This window comes from Pan troglodytes, chromosome 18 (assembly GCF_028858775.2).
Source record: "Pan troglodytes isolate AG18354 chromosome 18, NHGRI_mPanTro3-v2.0_pri, whole genome shotgun sequence".
Lineage (NCBI taxonomy): Eukaryota > Metazoa > Chordata > Mammalia > Primates > Hominidae > Pan > Pan troglodytes.
In genome coordinates, this window is record NC_072416.2 from 33011712 (window position 1) to 33029941 (window position 18230).

Here is an 18230-nt window from a genome sequence, read left to right on the forward strand (position 1 = left end):
TCTTTTATGGCCCTGCTTGTCAGTGATTGAAGTGATGTCAAATAATCAAATTTTGCAGGTCTGCAAGAAAATTAAAAAATTTTAATGAGCTTTATAGGCTCACAATAATTAGTATAGAATAACTCATGTAGTGCCAAAATATGTTTCTTAGTAGCTCAGATATTTGAAAAACTAAACAGTAATCTTTTATTGTTTTTGATCAAGTTGCTTTGGGAGCTTTTAAGAGCCTAAACTTGATCCTTTTGTAATACATAAGCATAATGATTGGGTCTTTATGTTCACATGTTTGATATGCCTCCCTCAAATCCTCTTATGATGTCGGCACATGACCCATCTGAAGTGAATAAAAAAAGGATCTAAAGTTGTAATCACATCTCCGTATCCATTTGAAAGTCTCAATTTTACTATATTTTTACCTCCAGTGAGTTAATAAGTAAATAATCCACTTACAGTATGTGCTAACCTTTTAAGCTAAAATATTTTGCGTAACATCAACTTTATTTTCTGTCTACAGCAATAACAATCACACAGAAATTCAAGAAATTTCTTTAGCATTAAGAAGTCACATGAGTAAAGCACCAAGTAATACATTCCACCCCCAAGATTTCTCTGATGTTATTAGTTTTATTTTGTATGGGAACTCTCATAGAACAGGGTAAGGCATTTCTTTGACTATTTTATCTGGGAAAGATAATTTTAAGATTCCCTTGACTTTACATGCAGTTTTGACGAGAAAATATGTTTGGGGGTGGCAGAGTATCAAGTAACATTCTTCTCATATGGGTTATTTCAGTTTTCATCAATAGGAAAATTGCTTTGAAGATAGCATCTGTAGAAACAAAAATGGGCTTTGAAATTGAGTAATGAAATGTGGTTAACAGTTAACTGATGTGATGTCATTAACACTTTGGGGAGTGGGGTGGGGGTGGAGATATTCTAGAGATGCTTAGTTGCATTGAATGAGTTTCATTCCTGACTGGCATGAGCCGTTTACCCTAATCATCCTTCCACACTGTACCTCATCCTGTTAACTATAAAAGACCTCAAAATGAGAGGGGGGGACATAATGCTTCTCAATTTCATAGGTTTTGCCTTTTTTTTGGAGTAGGGAAAATTACAGTTCCTTATTCCCATTCCCCTTGCATTTTTTTTTTCATTATTAAAATGAAGTTGTCATTGTCTTTTAAATATGAAACTACTTTTCCCAGGAAGGACAATTGGTTGGAAAGACTGTTCTATAGCTGCCAGAGACTGGATAAGCATGACCAGTCAACAATTCCACGCAATCTCCTGAAGACAGATGCTATCCTTTGGCAGTGGGCCATATGGGAAGCTGCACAATTCACTGTTCTTTCTAAGCTGAGAACCCCACTGGGCAGAGCTCAAGACACCTTCCAGACAATTGAAGGTAACTCGCTCAAGCTTTGTGATGTGAATACTTTCAAAGCCTTATTAAGAAATAATGGATTTTAAAATCTTTGTTAAAGATTTGAGAGTATATGATTTTTTTGAAAAGAAGTCAATAATTTTCAGGTATGTTTGTTAGAATAAGCTTTCATTGAATAATTGCATTGGAAATATGTTTGTTTTTTCCCCAAAACTTATGGGAGTTGTGTGGAAAAAATATATATTTTTTTCCCCTAAAATGAAAGATCTTTCATGTTGGGATTTTTTATTTTTAAATGATGGGTAGACAGAGGATACTTGATAAATGTGAATTTGTCATAAAAAACTCACACTTATTCTAGGAACTTTAAGATTTTTAAAAATTCAGAATGTTGTCTTTGCTTTCAGGTATCATTCGAAGTCTCGCAGCTCACACATTAAACCCTGATCAGGATGTTAGTCAGTGGACAACTGCAGACAATGATGAAGGCCATGGTAACAACCAACTTAGACTTGTTCTTCTTCTGCAGTATCTGGAATATCTGGAGAAATTAATGTATAATGCATACGAGGGATGTGCTAATGCATTAACTTCACCTCCCAAGGTTGGTTTCCATGAGATTGTGTTATTTTATAGCAGTTTAATGGTCACAGCTGGCAGTATGTGCAGAGCTGAAATCACAATAGACTTGTGTATTTGGTTTATATATAGGTGAGACATCCTTACCTACAAATTGAACCAGTCCTGAGCTTTTCTTTCTCTTCTCGTAAAGGTCATTAGAACTTTTTTCTATACCAATCGCCAAACTTGTCAGGACTGGCTAACGCGGATTCGACTCTCCATCATGAGGGTAGGATTGTTGGCAGGCCAGCCTGCAGTGACAGTGAGACATGGCTTTGACTTGCTTAGAGAGATGAAAACAACCAGCCTATCTCAGGTAAAGTGGTGTGTTTGAAATTCATTTTAAGTCTGTTAATAAGAAAAACATGGTTTAATTCCTTTGGTATGATTTAATCTATGGATAAAATAAGTTAAAGCTTGGATTCATTTTCAAAGGTTTTGATCCTGTATTTTGTAAAAGTAACAACTGCCAGAGTTACCTATTTTATTCGTGTTAAAACAGTGTTAGAAGTTAAAATAATGTTCATGTTTTTGTTCACGTTAAAACAATATTCATCTTAGAACACGTGAAAACTATATTTCTTATGTGCAAAGTTTAGAACTTTAAAGGTAATTCTGAAAATTTGTTTATGGGGGAAATTTTTTATTTATTTATTTTTTTGAGACACAGTTTCACTCTGTAGCCCAGGCTGGAGTGCAGTTGTGTGATCTCGGCTCACTGTAAGCTCCGCCTCTTGGGTTCAAGCCTCTTCTTGCCTCAGTTCCTGGGATTACAGGCACCCACCACCATACCCGGCTAAGTTTTGTATTTTTAGTAGAGACAGGGTTTCACCATGTTGGCCAGGCTGGTCTCGAACTCCTGACCACAAGTGATCCGCCCACCTCGGCCTTCCAAAGTGCTGGGATTACAGGCATGAGCCACTGCACCTGGCCAGGAGAAATTGTTTTTATAACGTATGACAAATGCTTGAGTAATTCCTGGCTTGAAAGTGGGCTCACAATAAATAACTGGAATCCAAAAATAACAAAATGTTTAGCAATTCAGGTAATGTCAAGCAGTATTCAAACACATGAAGTTAATCATTCTTTAATTCCTGTTTATTTATATTTAATTTTTGCTTTCTTTTTACTCCATGTGTTATTCCTACAGCGGTCACAGGTTAAATGTTTGGGTAACTTTGGGGTGGGGGTACAAACATCCATGTGCTGCTAAGGTTCTGTTAGTCACCCTTTGTGGCTATTTTATATGTAACATTTTAAAGAATTCTGAGCTAAATAATGTGAGAATTGTGAAAATAATTGTTAAATACATTTGGCTTTAAGCAGGCACAGACTGTGATCAGTTGTAAATTTTATAGGGATTTATGTTTTAATGGTATTGGGTGACTAACTTTTCTGAATGCGTTTTCAGGGGAATGAATTGGAAGTAACCATTATGATGGTGGTAGAAGCACTATGTGAACTTCATTGTCCTGAAGCTATACAGGGAATTGCTGTCTGGTCATCATCTATTGTTGGAAAAAATCTTCTGTGGGTTAACTCAGTGGCTCAACAGGCTGAAGGGAGGTAGGTTGGAGGGAAGGAAATGGGTGATAGAATTACTTTATGTTTAAATTCTTTGTATTACTCACTGACATTGTAGCCAAATCTTAAAACAGCTTGGTTTGCTTTCAGCATTGAAGCTTGCTATAAATCACTTCACCAGGAGGCATCTTCAGTTTGTTCTTTAGTTAGCAGCAGTACTTGAGTGCCCTTCTTATTTAAGAATTAGTGGCAAATCACACTGTAAAACAAGACCTGTCAGTTGTTTTATAAATGCTTTTGAACTTGATCCCTAGTTGAGCTCCTTCCCCCTCAGAGTCTGATACAAATTACCCTTTATTGTCAGAGTATTTGCTCATTAGTCCTGTGAACTCTACATTCGGACTCATTGCTTCCTCCAGATAGAGGAGCTTGTACCATAATATTCTGTGTCCATTTATGTTAGTTTAATGAAATCTTGCGAATTTAGGAAAATAAAAGAACTGCTCATTCTTCCATATCTTTGTAGTAACTTCTGTTGTGTATCCTTTTGTAGTCCCATATTTCCATATCCATATGCTTTGTAATTCTTTTTTCTTTCATGTCGTTTTCTCCATTCTTCACCAAAACAGCAGCATACATAGGCACATGGTTTTATGATCTGTTTTTCCCACTCAATATTTAAAAAAAAAATTTGCCATGTTAGGTAGGCTGGGTTCGGTGGCTTACATCTGTATTCCCAGCACTTTGGGAGGCCGAGGCAGGTGGATCACCTGAGGTCAGGAGTTTGAGACTAGCCTAACATGGTGAAACCCCGTCTCTACTAAAAATACAAAAAATATTAGTGGGGTGTGGTGGCACATGCCTGTAATCCCAGCTACTTGGGAGGCTGAGGCAGGAGAATCGGTTGAACCCGGGAGGCGGAGGTTGCTGTGAGCCCAGGTTGTGCCACTGCCCTCCAGCCTGGGCAACAAAAGCAAAACTCTGTCTCAAAAAAAAAAAAAAAATTGCCATGTTAAATATTCTACAGTGTTATTTTTAATAAAGATTTGTATTTATGAGTGTACCATAATTTAATATTTCTTACTGTTGGGCATTAAGGTTGTTTCTGATTTTTTTTTTTACTAAATGTACCATAGCACTTAATATCTTTGCTTATATTTTTGATTACTTTCTTGGAATCCATTCTCATAAACTGATTTACTAGAAGAAAGGCTGCCAAACCATAAGTCTTATGATATATTCTATTGCTAAGTTACTCTACAGAAAAGATGGCTGCAATGTATACCCTTAATAATAGAGTACCCCCTTCCCTTCACCTTTGTGGATACTGAGAGTCACTGAGAAACAAGAATGCTGCCACCACCATCAGCGAAAATAGTTATTGTACTTTACATTTCTATATGTATTAATGACTAATAGTAGAAGTTGCCCCATATAGTAACCATTTGTGATTTTTTAAAACATGGATCATGTCTTCATGGCCTCTCAATTTTTCCTGTGTTAATCTGTGAAATTTTATTAAATACTAAGATTGTTGATGCTATCCAATTTCTTGATTTATAATTTGTTTTTAATGTTTAGTGTTGTATTTCAGCATTATGCATCTAGATCTGTTACTTGTGCATCTTTTCTTGCATTTTATCCTTCTACAAAGCCTTTCCACACACTGACATAAGTTACTTATCAATATTTTCCACTAGTTCTTTTATACTCTTACATTTTTAAAAAAACATTTAACCACTTTTAAATTTAGTTTCATAGTTGTGAGGAAGACATCAAACCTCCCCCCACCATAGTCAACTCACTGTTTTAGCTCAGTTTATTCTTGCACCATTTTTTGTGGGAGGGGGGAAATGAGATATGTGTGTTTAAAATAACAGCCTCCTTTGGGGCTGGGCGCGGTGGCTCACACCTGAAATCCCAGTACTTGGGGAGACTGAGGTGAGCGGATCGCTTGAGTCCAGGAGTTTGAGACCACCCTGGCCAACAGAGCAAAACCTTGTTTTAGCCAGGTGTGGTGGTGGGCGCCTGTAGTCCCAGCTACTTGGGAGGCTGAGGTTGGAGGATTGCATGAGCCTGGGAGGGCAAGGCTGCAGCGAGCCATGATCATGCCACTGCCCTCCAGCCTGGGTGACAGTAAGACTGTCTCAAAAAATAAGTAAGTAAGTAAAGGCCAGGCGCGGTGGCTCATGCCTGTAATCTCAGCACTTCGGGAGGCCGAGGCAGGCGGATCACCTGAGGTCAGGAGTTCAAGACCAGCCTGGCCAACATGGTGAAACCCCGTCTCTACTAAAAATACAAGAAAATTAGCCGGGCGTGGTGGCGAGCGCCTGTAATCCCAGCTACTCAGGAGGCTGAGGCAGGAGAATCGCTTGTACCCAGGAGGCAGAGGTTGCATTGAGCTGAGACCGTGCCATTGCACTCCAGCCTGGGCAAGAAGAGCAAAACTTCATCTCAAAAAAAAAAAAAAAAAAAGTAAGTAAGTAGATAAATAAAGAAATAAGACTGCTTCAATTTGCTTTTCAGGTTTGAAAAGGCCTCTGTGGAGTACCAGGAACACCTGTGTGCCATGACAGGTGTTGATTGCTGCATCTCCAGCTTTGACAAATCGGTGCTCACCTTAGCCAATGCTGGGTGTAACAGTGCCAGCCCGAAACATTGTCTGAATGGTGAGCGTTCAGTATTTTTAAATAAAGCAAAAGTTATAGTAATATATTTCGTACTGATGATCTTATCATGTTTTTAGGTTTCTGTGTTCTTTGAAATATTTCTAATTGATCTGAATCTCTCTCTTCTTATTTTATAAAATACTTTCAGGTGAATCCAGAAAAACTGTGCTGTCCAAACCAACTGACTCTTCCCCTGAGGTTATAAATTATTTAGGAAATAAAGCATGTGAGTGCTACATCTCAATTGCCGATTGGGCTGCTGTGCAGGAATGGCAGAACGCTATCCATGACTTGAAAAAGAGTACCAGTAGCACTTCCCTCAACCTGAAAGCTGACTTCAACTATATAAAGTAAGGCTTTCTGTTTCCAGATATAAAACAAATTTCCAATAACTACGATGTTTTTCCTATGGCAAAAAAACATTAAAATTGGTCATACATAGTAATACAAAATGGTTATATTTCTAACTTACTGCCATTATGAAAATGACAACAGGAAACTGACATCAGAGATGAGGGAAGGTATTTGTATAATGGGAAAACTGCTGAGATAGTCATTTGGTATTAATTTTCAGAACCTGTTGTTCTAAAACCTTAATACAGTTTGAAGATTATGCCAGAGTGAATATAAAGAAAAATTTGTACTGCTTTAGAAAGAATCACATTTGATGGCTTTGTTTCTAAATGAGGTCTGAATATATCAAAAACATTTATTCTAATGAGGACAGAGTTTGTGAACATCTGTAAATTAAACTTTCTTCTCATTCCTCTGTGCTTTTATTAATTCTGTAATTCAAAACTGAGCACTCACTCTGTTGCAGACACTTGGCTGGGAAGATAAAGGTCATTAGACTTTGTCTGATACCCTTGCCCTCTACTGCTAAATGGGTTAATGTGTAATTGCTTCACTGAGCATGTGCTATGACCCAGGCAGCACATAAAACAGACATAAATTCCAACCTTTTAAAGCAAAGATTAGATAAAGATTATTGATAGAAGGATTAATTGGACCTCACTCACCTTTTCTGTGCCATAAGGAAAGCAGTTAGGTAAAGCTGACCTTCTTTGGAGGGAAGACACAAGGTGAAGGCATGCCCATCGGGATGCCCTTTGGGCCTAGACCTGATGTGAGAATGATGGGCTTGGAGTGTTCTGGAAATAGCTGGGAGGCCTGTGTGTTTAGGAGCGCCTTAAACAGTAGGATATAAGGGCAGAGAAGTAGCTGGGAACTGAGAAAAGAACTTTGGCTGTTATTCTAGTAAGACTGAAAATTTTAGGTGGGATTTGAACAGAGATGTGTTGTGATCTGACTTGGTGGTTCATTCTGCTATGGTGAAGAGACTGGAGGTGGGGGGCAAGTATGGAAGCATGGAGACCATTAATTTGTGGGGGCAATGGTAGAGGGAAGAGAAACAATGCTATTAACTGGAGTAGGAGCACACAGAGAACAAGCCATGTTTTAAGATTTCTAATGAAATGTGCAGACGAGATTGTTGGGTAAGCTGTTAAGAATTGGATTTTGAACTAAGGAGAAAGTCTAAGCTTGAGAGATTTGCAGATGATTAGTACACAGAAAAGGCCCTCTTTCCTTTTCAGTCTCTATACTCTAGAGCCTTTGTAAGCAACCAAACCAGAGAGAAGCCTCTGGAGAATAGTGAGTGAAGAGGAAGGAAGGCCTGGGTCAGAATCCTAGTTTAGCAATTTTGTGAAAGGATAGAAGAGGAAGCCATTCAAAAAAATACAGGGACATTGAGAAGGGAAGTGTCCTAGATATAGGACATCCAGATGGGAGTAGTCAGCCTTGTCAGATGCTCTAGGGATTATAAGGCAAAAGAGTTTTGTAGAGAGACAGAAGAAGCTAGATTGAATACTATTGAGTGGTAGAGACATTTGAAAATGAAAAGCTTGAGGTGAGTTATTTGGTCAGTGAGTTTTTCTTGAAGTTGAGGATAGGAAGCTGTTGCTGGAGGGAAATATGAGATGTTTATTTTAAATGTTGGAGAGATTATGTTCTTTTGGCCAAGGGGAAGGAGCCACTAGGAAGCAGAGGTTGAAGAAACAGGAGAAAGAACATTGATAGATTAACTGGCCCTCACCTTTTCTCTGCCTCAAGGAAAGCAGTCAAAGTTGGTATAGACAGAATTTTGGCAGTGTATGGTGGATTGGGGGTAGGGGTAGAGGAAATTAAAGCCTGTGTTTTTTTGTTTATTTGTTTGTTTTTTTCTGAGGACTGAGTCATTAGCTGAAAGCATAGGGCATTATAGAGCATAGTGGGGACTTGGGGAACCTGCCACTGGAGAGAGCTTAGGACCTTTTAATGGCAGAAATGATGACTGTGTTGGCAGCAGTTCATCAGTGCCCAGTACTCAAGGGTCCCCCTGAGAAGCCAGTGGTTGCACTGATCTAGGTAGAATCAGGCACAGAATAAGTCAGGTGATGTGCCTTTCTAGCACTGGCCTCAGGCTGAGTTATAAGGGAAGTTACACAGCGAGAGGGACAGGCAAAGATGGAAAAGAGAGAGAGTGAGAAACAGTGTCTTCTTCCTGGCTGGAGAGCCCGTGTCATGAAAATGGGGACAGGGTAAGGGATCTGAAAGGAGCAGCATAGAAGCTGGAAGGATGAGGCCTGTCTTCCTGGCATTGATGCTGCAGGACTACAGGAAAGAATTTCAGAGGTGTCATTATTTTTCATATAAGCAGATGAAAGAGAAGAATTCTTTGAAAAAAGAAAAGTAGGTGAAAAAGGGAGAGACGGACGGATGCCAGCAGTGAAAGAAGCCAGGACTGAGATACAAGATTGTGATGCTGGGAGAGCTGCAAGGGCTCATGCTGTAGGTGAGGAGTGAGGCTGCACAGGGAGCTCACTGGCAGCTTGGAGAGAACTGGATGTCAAAGTTGTCCTGCAGAGGTCTACTGTCAGTGTGTTAGGCTCTGAAGAGAACAGGCTGCAACACATGAAAACAGGAAGGAGACACAGGGGCGAGTCAGCTCCACCGAAAGTCTGTAGCTGTGACTTTCTGGTTTGCCACTCCAATTTGAGTACTAATTAAGTGGTAGTCACATCTTCAACATAAAAACCAAAATAATGGCATCCTCGTGGAAGGAATTTTGTCAGAAAAATGCTGTGTACTTTGCTGTCTTCCTAGGATTTGTTCTGTTTTTGTTTGTTTTTTTTTTTAATGGTTCCACAGGCTGCATAGGAATACAAACTAACCAATATTTTAATTACAGATCATTAAGCAGCTTTGAGTCTGGAAAATTTGTTGAATGTACCGAGCAATTAGAATTACTCGGAGAAATTATCAGTCCTGGAAATTATCAGTTACCAGGAGAAAATATCAGTCTACTTGCTGGAGGATCAAAAGAGAAAATAGGTAGGTATTTGAGAAAATAGTTTTAAAGTTATTTTAGTGGACAAGTTGCTCAAAATGTTTGGCTTAGTATATTTTACTGGAAAATCTGGAAGTTATTTTACATTTTTTCGGGGGGCAGAATCCCATGTGAAGCAACAAATTTAGGGCTGCCCTATTTATGTTTGATTTGGGAAATGAAAAGCACTTAAAATTAAGTCAAATAAAAAAAATGACCACCTTAATACTTTGAGATTTATCTAGCCATTTTGTTTGATAAAGGACAAAGTAGTGTTTCAGCTAAATATTTTTCTTGATTTTCATCTTGATGTGGCTCATTAATTAAGTTCTTTATCACAAATGGAACACTTTATAAAATGTTATTAATAAGTTTAATGAGTATTCTGGATTGAGCAAGATTTGCTAATGCAGGTCTAGATTTGTCCCCTTAAATAGTAGATTGACTTACTGACTTCCTTTTTTGTTGAGACAGAGTCTCACTCTGTTGCCCAGGCTGGAGTGCAGTGGCGCGATTTCGGCTCACTGCAACCTCCGCCCTCTGAGTTCAAGCGATTCTCCTGCCTCAGCCTCCTGAGTAGCTGGGATTACAGGTGTCTGCCACCGTGCCCAGCTAATTTTTTGTATTTTTAGTAGAGACGGGGTTTCATCATCGTGGCCAGGCTGGTCTTGAACTCCTGACTTCGTGATCCACCCACCTTGGCCTCCCAAAGTGCTGGGATTACAGGCGTGAGCCACCACGCCTGACCTCGACTTACTGATTTTTGAGCCTTTGAAGGCAACTGCTTTTTAGGGGTCTGAGGTACAGTAATTTTGTATGAAGTATGATTTTTATATAGCTCTCAGTAATGCTTATAGTGTTTAACTGCCTGAAATATTAAAGGAGCTGTTCATTGGTGATTAGTTTTTAATAATGCCAAACATAAATCAAAATTTATAATAAAAGCACATTAACTTAATGACATTTCATTTAACTTCTGTAGACATGAAAAAACTGCTTCATAACATATTAAGTCCAGATCCAAGGGAACCTCAGAAATCCATTGAAGTTCCATTGTTAAGAAGTTCTGTTTGTTTGGCAACTGCTTTAAACCCGATAGAACAAGATCAGAAGTGGCAGTCTATAACTGAGTAAGTTTACTCTTACGGAGGTAAATGTACATTGTGTATATCATGTGATAAACATACATGGGGTGAAGAGGGCTGGAAGGAGAGTTACTAGATTACTAAATACTAGTGCTAATAGCTTCATTTTAGTTGTAGAAGTCATATGATATATGAATGCTGCTTGCCAACAAAAACTGAGGTTGAAATGAAATAAAATGTAAAAATCCCCAAAAGCAAATGTCTTGACTTGCTAATATCATTTTATTATAGAGCAGGCTGCTCCTCTTACTGCCCCCTAACTTTGGATGTCAGTTTGATAGCATCTTACCAATTGCTTTATTCTTTGAGTGGTTATGAATTGTAATTTTTATTAATTGACAGTAAATATTTTGTTTCAGAAATGTGGTAAAGTACTTGAAGCAAACATCCCGCATCGCTATTGGACCTCTGAGACTTTCTACTTTAACAGTTTCACAGTCTTTGCCAGTTCTAAGTACCTTGCAGCTGTATTGCTCATCTGCTTTGGAGAACACAGTTTCTAACAGACTTTCAACAGAGGTCTGTATAGTTTTACAAGCACACTCTTATGACTATTAATGGTTATTACTGTAGAACAAAGACCTTATTTTTTGAGTTTTTTGGAATAGGATTTGTAGTTGGGCAAGCTGGTAAATCCAGAAATCTAACATGCTGTTTTCAGGCAGTCTTTCATTTGGGAAGTACATGGGGCAGATGGAAGAACCTGAGATAATCGCAAGGATGGCAAATTGCTCAGTTTTTTCTTCTATTTTTGGGGTGGGAGGTGGTGTATGTAAAGACAGTTCCTTTAGGCGGATTACGTAAATTTTAGATTTGCTGCAAACAAACATCTCTCCTCTTCATCCTAAATGGGGTAAAGTTCGACCAGAGATGGGGGCTTCTGAATGAATGGTGATCTTCGAGAACTTCATAATAAAGCATTAGTTGTAATGTTTTTCTGCAGTCTGCTTTATAGTAAATGTGCTGTGACTTTTTTTTTGTAATGTGCTTTATTAAGTATATTGATAAATGAGACTTAATATTCTGAAGAAGATTTCCCTTCAAAACAAAAGGCTTTCTCTTACTGTGTGCTTGCCTCTTGTGAGTAGAAGATAAATGATGTAAGGGTATAGTGTAATAGATAAAACTACTGCAATCAATCTGAAGTAGCCAAACTATATTGCAGTCTTGGACTTAAGACTTGCTATATATCTGCAAACATATCAACAGCCTGTTTTACGTTGACTAATTTTGGTTTTTCTCTGGCGGGACTGTCTTATTCCACTCTTCGGCGAAGCTTTACGTTCATGTAAACAGCATGACGTGAGGCCATGGATGCAGGCATTAAGGTATACTGTGTACCAGAATCAGTTGTTGGAGAAAATTAAAGTTAAGTGGTTTTCCTTTTTTTTTTGTAAGAGAAAATTAAAGGTGGTTTTTTTTTAAATTTTGCTTTATTGAGGTTTATATTACACATTCTAAGTGTATGGTTTGATGAGTTCTAACATGTCTTCGCTTGTGTGACCACCAATACGATCGAGATACAGAACAGCGTCTTACCCCAGAAGGTTCCCTTGGGATCATCTCCTCATTTGCCCCTGTCAGCAGTTACTGATTTGCTTTCTGTCACTATGGATTAGGCTTGTCTTTACTAAAGTTTCATGTACGTGAAATCATAACAACATGTTCTCTTGTGTTTGGCTTCTCTTGCTCAGCATGATATTTTTAAGGTTCACCCATATTGCATGTATCAGGAATATAATCCTTTTTATTATTGAGTAGTGTTCTATTGTATGTATATACCACAGTTTATTTCTCCCTTCATCCTTTGCTAGATTTTGGGGTTTTTTCACATTGCGCTATTCAGTATAAACCTGCTCTAAACATTCATGTGCAAGTCTTTGAGTGGACATATATTTGCATTTCTCTTGAGTGAATGCACCTTGTTGGGTCACGTGGCTTAACTTAAAAAAATTTTAATCACTGTGGTGCATATGTAGTGATTATTAGTGATTATCTCATAATTTTATTTTCTTGATGGTTAATGATGTTGAGTGTATTTCATTTGTATTTTAGTTTGCAAATGTTTGTTCAAATTCTTCACCCGTTTTTAATGAAGACGTAAGACTTATTTTTGTGTTCTGAACATAAGTTCTTTGTCACATAAAATGTGCTATGAATGTTGAGTTTTAAATACTCCAAATGAATGGCTAGAGAATTACTATTTGTAGAAATATTTATATGTCAAAGGGATGCTAAGAATTTACTTTATTGCACTAAAATAGAAAAGTTGCCAGAATGCTGTGGAGTTTTAGTGGAAAACATGATAGCTGGTGTTACTGAGTAAATTTGAGTGTTAAATGTCAATGTAAGCTAACGGCCAAGATAGGGACCACTGCAGGGTGGTTACTTGCAGCTATGACTCAACTGGTCCTTCACTGCCAAACATACCTGGGGTTGGATCATTGGCCTGACGTTTGCAAATCGAGGAACCTTAGGGCAAATCAGTGAACTTCTGAACTGCCTTCGTCTTCAGTTATATGGGTATTTCCCCACTTTTGAGATACTTGTAAGGATTGTATGAGATGAAGAGATGAGACAAGGTATATAAAAGTCCTAGCACGGAGCGTGTCATATAATATGGCTTCACAAGTACCCTCATCTCCTTTCCAGTCGTTTTTTGTTTTTGTTTTTGTTTTTTTGAGACCATCTCACTGTGTTGCCCAGGCTGGAGTGCCTCTTCATTTTTATTTCTTTATTCAGCAAATATTGATCAAATGTGCTTTGTACCAGGTACTGAGCTCTACGTTGGGATATAATGGTGATCAAGGAGATTGTAGATTCTGGCAGGGAAAACTGACATCAAACACGGTGACCCGACATAGTGAGACCCTTTCTCTACTAGAAGAACTTTAAAAATCACCTAGGTGTGGGCCGGGCACGGTGGCTAACGCCTGTAATCCCAGCACTTTGAGATGCTGAGGCAGGTGGATCACGAGGTCAGGAGATCGAGACCATCCTGGATAACACGGAGAAACCCCGTCTCTACTAAAAATACAAAAAAATTAGCCGGGCGTGGGGGCGGGCATCTGTAGTCCCAATTACTCGGGAGGCTGCAGCAGGAGAATGGCATGAACCCGGGAGGCGGATCTTGCATCGAGTCAAGATCACGCCACTGCACTCCAGCCTGGGCGACAGAATGAGACTCCATCTCAAAAAAAAAAAAAAGAAACCAAGGACATAGAATAAAACAAGAGTGTAGATTTGGGCATTGAGGCCTTCAAATTGGATTGTTCCCAATGTCCAGAAGAAAAAAATAATTTAGAAGAGACCCAAATCAGAAAACAAAAGTTGGGCTGAATTCAATGCAAATTATTTTCTAGCTCAATATTAATACTGCCTATGTCAGCTGAATTTCAGCCTTTCAATAACAGCTAGTCAAGTATTTTTTTAGTTGGTTCCTATTGATCGTCATCTTATTTTAGTGGAATCCATTATATTGAAGATGTCAAGTTCCTCATTTCCCATACAAAGAATGTGAGATTCATCTTTCTTGAATCTTTGCTAAGTGTTTAAGGGGCCTTTTGGCATCTTTTCAGGAGGACTATAATTGGGCCCTCTAACTAAAAGTCTCCTATGCCCCTTAGATAGATGAGATTTTTTTTTTTTGACCTTGTACCCACCAACATTGGTGGGAGGCTCAGAAGGGACTGTGTAACTTTGTAGCACTTTCTAAACAGTGACCTGTTGTATGGGCATTATAGGACAGTCCGTGGGGTGGGGCGGGGGATGGGGGAGGTGGACAAATGAGGTCTGGTTTAAAGAATGAGAAGTGTGACCAGGCATGGTGACTCATGCCTGTAATCCAGCACTTTGGGATGCTGAGGCAGGAGGATCACTTGAGCCCAGGAGTTTGAGGTTACAGTAAGCTATGATTGTGCCACTGGGCTCCAGCCTGGGTGACAGAACTAGACCCTGTCTCTCAAAAAAGAAGAAGAGGTGTGTATCCTTCTAAATGATAAAACAGATCACTCCCCTGCTTACATAAAACTTTCCGGTGGCTGGCAGGCACGGCGGCTCGTGCCTGTAATCCCAGCACTTTGGGAGGCCGTGGTGGGCAGATCACGAGGTCAGGAAATCGAGACCATCCTGGCTAACATGGTGAAATCCTGTCTCTACTAAAAACACAAAAAATTAACCAGGTATGGTGGCATGCACCTGTAGTCCCAGCTACTCGGGAGGCCGAGGCAGGAGAATCGCTTGAACCAGGGAGGTGGAGGTTGCAGTGAGCTGAGATTGCGCCACTGCACTCCAGCCTGGGTGACAGAGACTCTGTCTCAAAAAAAAAAAAAAGAAAAAAAAAATTAGATGGGTGTGGTGGCATGTGCCTGTAATCCCAGCTACTGGGGAGCCTGAGGCAGGAGAATCGCTTGAACCTGGGAGGCAGAGGTTACAGTGAGCCGAGATTGCACAACTGCAGTCTGCCTGGGTGACAGAGCTAGACTCTGTCTCAAAAACAGAAAAACAAAAAAAAACAACTTTCCAGTGGCTTCTCACTGCTCTGAGTATAAACTCCAGGCTCTTCCATTGCAACCAACAGGATCTGGTGATTCGACCCCAGCCCCCCTTTCCAGGCCCTCATCACCTTGATCCTCTCTTAACCTATCCTGCTCCAGCTGCACTGGCTTCCTTCCCATTCTTCCAGTATACCAAGATTGTTTCTGCCACAGGGCCTTTGCATCTGCTGTTCTCTTCGCCTGGACTCCTCTTGGTTCTTTTTTTTTTTTTCTTTGAGATGGAGTCTCACTCTGTCGCCCAGGCTGAAGTGCAGTGGCGCGATCTCGGCTCACTGCAAGCTCCGTCTCCCAGGTTCATGCCATTCTCCTGCCTCAGCCTCCCGAGTAGCTGGGGCTACAGGCATCCGCCACCACGCCCGGCTAATTTTTTTGTATTTTTAGTAGAGACAGGGTTTCACCGTCTTAGCCAGGATGGTCTCGATCTCCTGACCTCGTGATCCGCCCGCCTGGGCCTCCCAAAGTGCTGGGATTACAGGTGTGAGCCACCGTGCCTGGCCATAGAGCAGTCTCTTCCTTTTCCTGTTGGGTCTCTGCTCAAATGTCATGTCAGAGAGGCAGACCTCTGGGGCGGTCTATCTGAGGGAATGCACCCATCTCCCTTCCTCTGACCAGTTAGTTACCTTGCTTATTGTTTCAAAGCTCTTACCACCACCTGAAGTCATCTATCTGGTTTGGTTATTTTATTGTTTAGTAGCAGTCTTTATTTTATTATTATTATTATTTTTTGATGGAGTCTCACTCTGTTGCCCAGGCTGGAGTGCAGTAGCATGATCTCGGCTCACCACAACCTCTGCCTCCCAGGTTCAAGCGATTCTCCTGCCTTAGCTTCCTGAGTAGCTGGGACTACAGGCACGTGCCACCATGCCCAGCTGATTTTTGTACTTTTAGTAGAAACGGGGTTTCACTATGTTGGCTGGTCTTGAACTCCTGACATCAAGTGATCCGCCCACCTCGGCCTCCCAAAGTACTGGGGTTACAGGCATGAGCCACCACGCCAGGCTGGTAGCAGTCTTTCCTAGAATGTGGATGCCTTGGAAAACAGGGGCTTTGCCTTGTTTCCCTAGAACCTAGAATGGCATCTGGCACACAGCAGATGCTACATCTATTGTAAACGAATGAATGAAAGAAGTGTCCTTGCAGCCACACTGGCAGCCGTAACATAGTGGTTATAAATCTAGACTCTGGAGTCTCAAGTGCAAATGTCATTGGCCTCTCCTCCAGCCTCCTCAAGGGGCACTCAATGAAAGAACCTGGAAGCGCCCTGATATGACTGTGGTTGGACTGACATGACTGCCAGATGGTGGGACTTGGTCTGGAGCAGAGACTACTTGGAATGGTAGAGGCAAAACTCAACAGCCCCTGGAGCTGCGCTTGTGGTGGAGCTGGACCCTGATTTTAGCTGGACCTTGTTTTTAGAGACAGGGTTTCCTTCTGCAGTCTCAAACTCCTAGCCTTGATTGATCCTCCTGCCTTGGCCTCCCAAAGTGCTGGGACTACAGGTGCATGCAACCACACCTGCCTAATTTTCTTTTCTTCTTTCTTTTCTTTTCTTTTTTCTTTTTTTTGATGGAGTCTTGTTCTGTTGCCCAGGCTGGAGTGCAATGGTGCGATCTCGGCTCACTGCAACCTCTGCCTCCTGGGTTCAATCCATTCTCCTGCCTCAGCCTCCCAAGTAGCTGGGACTACAGGTGTGTGCCACCGTGCCTGGCTAATTTTTGTATTTTTAGTAGGGACGAGACTTCACCATGTTGGCCAGACTGGTCTCGACCTCCTGACCTCAGGTGATCCATCCACCTTGGCCTCCCAAAGTGCTGGGACTACAGGCACATGCAACCACGTCTGGCTAATTTTCTTGAGTTTTAGTAGAGACTGGGTCTCATTATGTTGTCCAGGCTGGTCCCGAGCCCTAACTACTGGGACAGAAACAAGATGGTAAGATAGAGAAGGAAGAGTGGCCTGCTCAGATGGGGTGGTCCAGAGGCCTCTCGGGGGAGGTGACTCCTTTTTATTTTTTTTGAGATGGAATCTAGCTCTGTCACCCAGCCTGAAGTGCAGTCGTGTGTTTCATGTGCGTCCGTGTGAAGAGACCACCAAACAGGCTTTGTGTGAGCAACATGGCAGTTTATTTCACCTGGGTGCAGGCGGGCTGAGTCCGAAAAGAGAGTCAGCAAAGGGTGGTAGATTATCATTTGTTCTTACAGGTTTTGGGATAGGGGGTGAAGAACCATGTTTTGCGGGCAGGGGTGGATCTCACAAAGTACATTCTCAAGGGTGGGGAGAATTACAAAGAACCTTCTTAAGTGTTGGGGAGATTACAAAGTACCTTTTTAAGGGTGGGGGAGATTACAAAGTACATTGAACAGTTAGGGTGGGGCAGAAACAAATCACAATGGTGGAATGTCATCAGTTAAGGCTATTTTTACTTCTTGTGTGGATCTTCAGTTACTTCAGGCCATCTGGATGTATACGTGCAAGTCACAGGGGATGCAATGGCTTGGCTTGGGCTCAGAGGCCTGACAGTGTGATCTTGGCTCACTGCAAACTCTGCCTCCTGGGTTCAAGCAATTTTTGTGCCTCAGCTTCCCGAGTAGCTGGGATTACAGGTGCCCGCCACCATGCCCAGCTAATTTTTGTATTTTTAGTAGAGACAGAGTTTCACCAGATTGGCCAGGCTGGTCTCGAACTCCTGTCTCACGTGTCTGTGTGAAGAGACCACCAAACATGCTTTGTGTGAGCAACATGGCTGTTTATTTCACCTGGGTGCAGGCGGGCTGAGTCCGAAAAAGGAGTCAGCAAAGGGTGGTGTGATTATCACTGGTTCTTATAGATTTGGGGATAGGCGGTGGAGTTAAGAGCAGTGTTTTGGGGGCAGGAGGTGGCTCTCATAAAGTACATTCTCAAGGGTGAGGAGAATTACAAAGAAACTTCTTAAGGGTGGGGGAGGTTATAAAGAACCTTCTT

At 40.9% G+C, this 18230-nt stretch overlaps 1 protein-coding gene and 1 non-coding gene across 6 annotated transcripts in view; both read left to right on the forward strand.

Moving 5' to 3' along the window:
* LOC744474 (serine/threonine-protein kinase SMG1-like) overlaps positions 1 to 18230 on the forward strand; it is a 44665-nt gene that overhangs the window by 5588 nt on the left and 20847 nt on the right. For all 5 annotated transcript variants that reach the window (XR_010152334.1, XR_010152335.1, XR_010152336.1 and 2 more), the window contains exons 6-15: positions 515 to 655; positions 1209 to 1408; positions 1795 to 1991; positions 2160 to 2324; positions 3420 to 3574; positions 6059 to 6201; positions 6350 to 6551; positions 9431 to 9573; positions 10551 to 10698; positions 11073 to 11232. Coding sequence is in view for 2 of the 5 variants with exons in the window: in XM_063797015.1 (XP_063653085.1) it covers positions 515 to 655; positions 1209 to 1408; positions 1795 to 1991; positions 2160 to 2324; positions 3420 to 3574; positions 6059 to 6201; positions 6350 to 6551; positions 9431 to 9573; positions 10551 to 10698; positions 11073 to 11232 (1654 nt within the window). In the remaining 3 variants the exon portion in view is untranslated. The remainder of the gene's footprint in view (positions 1 to 514; positions 656 to 1208; positions 1409 to 1794; positions 1992 to 2159; positions 2325 to 3419; positions 3575 to 6058; positions 6202 to 6349; positions 6552 to 9430; positions 9574 to 10550; positions 10699 to 11072; positions 11233 to 18230) is intronic.
* LOC129137505 (small nucleolar RNA U13) lies at positions 237 to 340 on the forward strand. The gene has a single exon (XR_008540103.1). It is a non-coding gene; the product is annotated as a small nucleolar RNA U13 (small nucleolar RNA).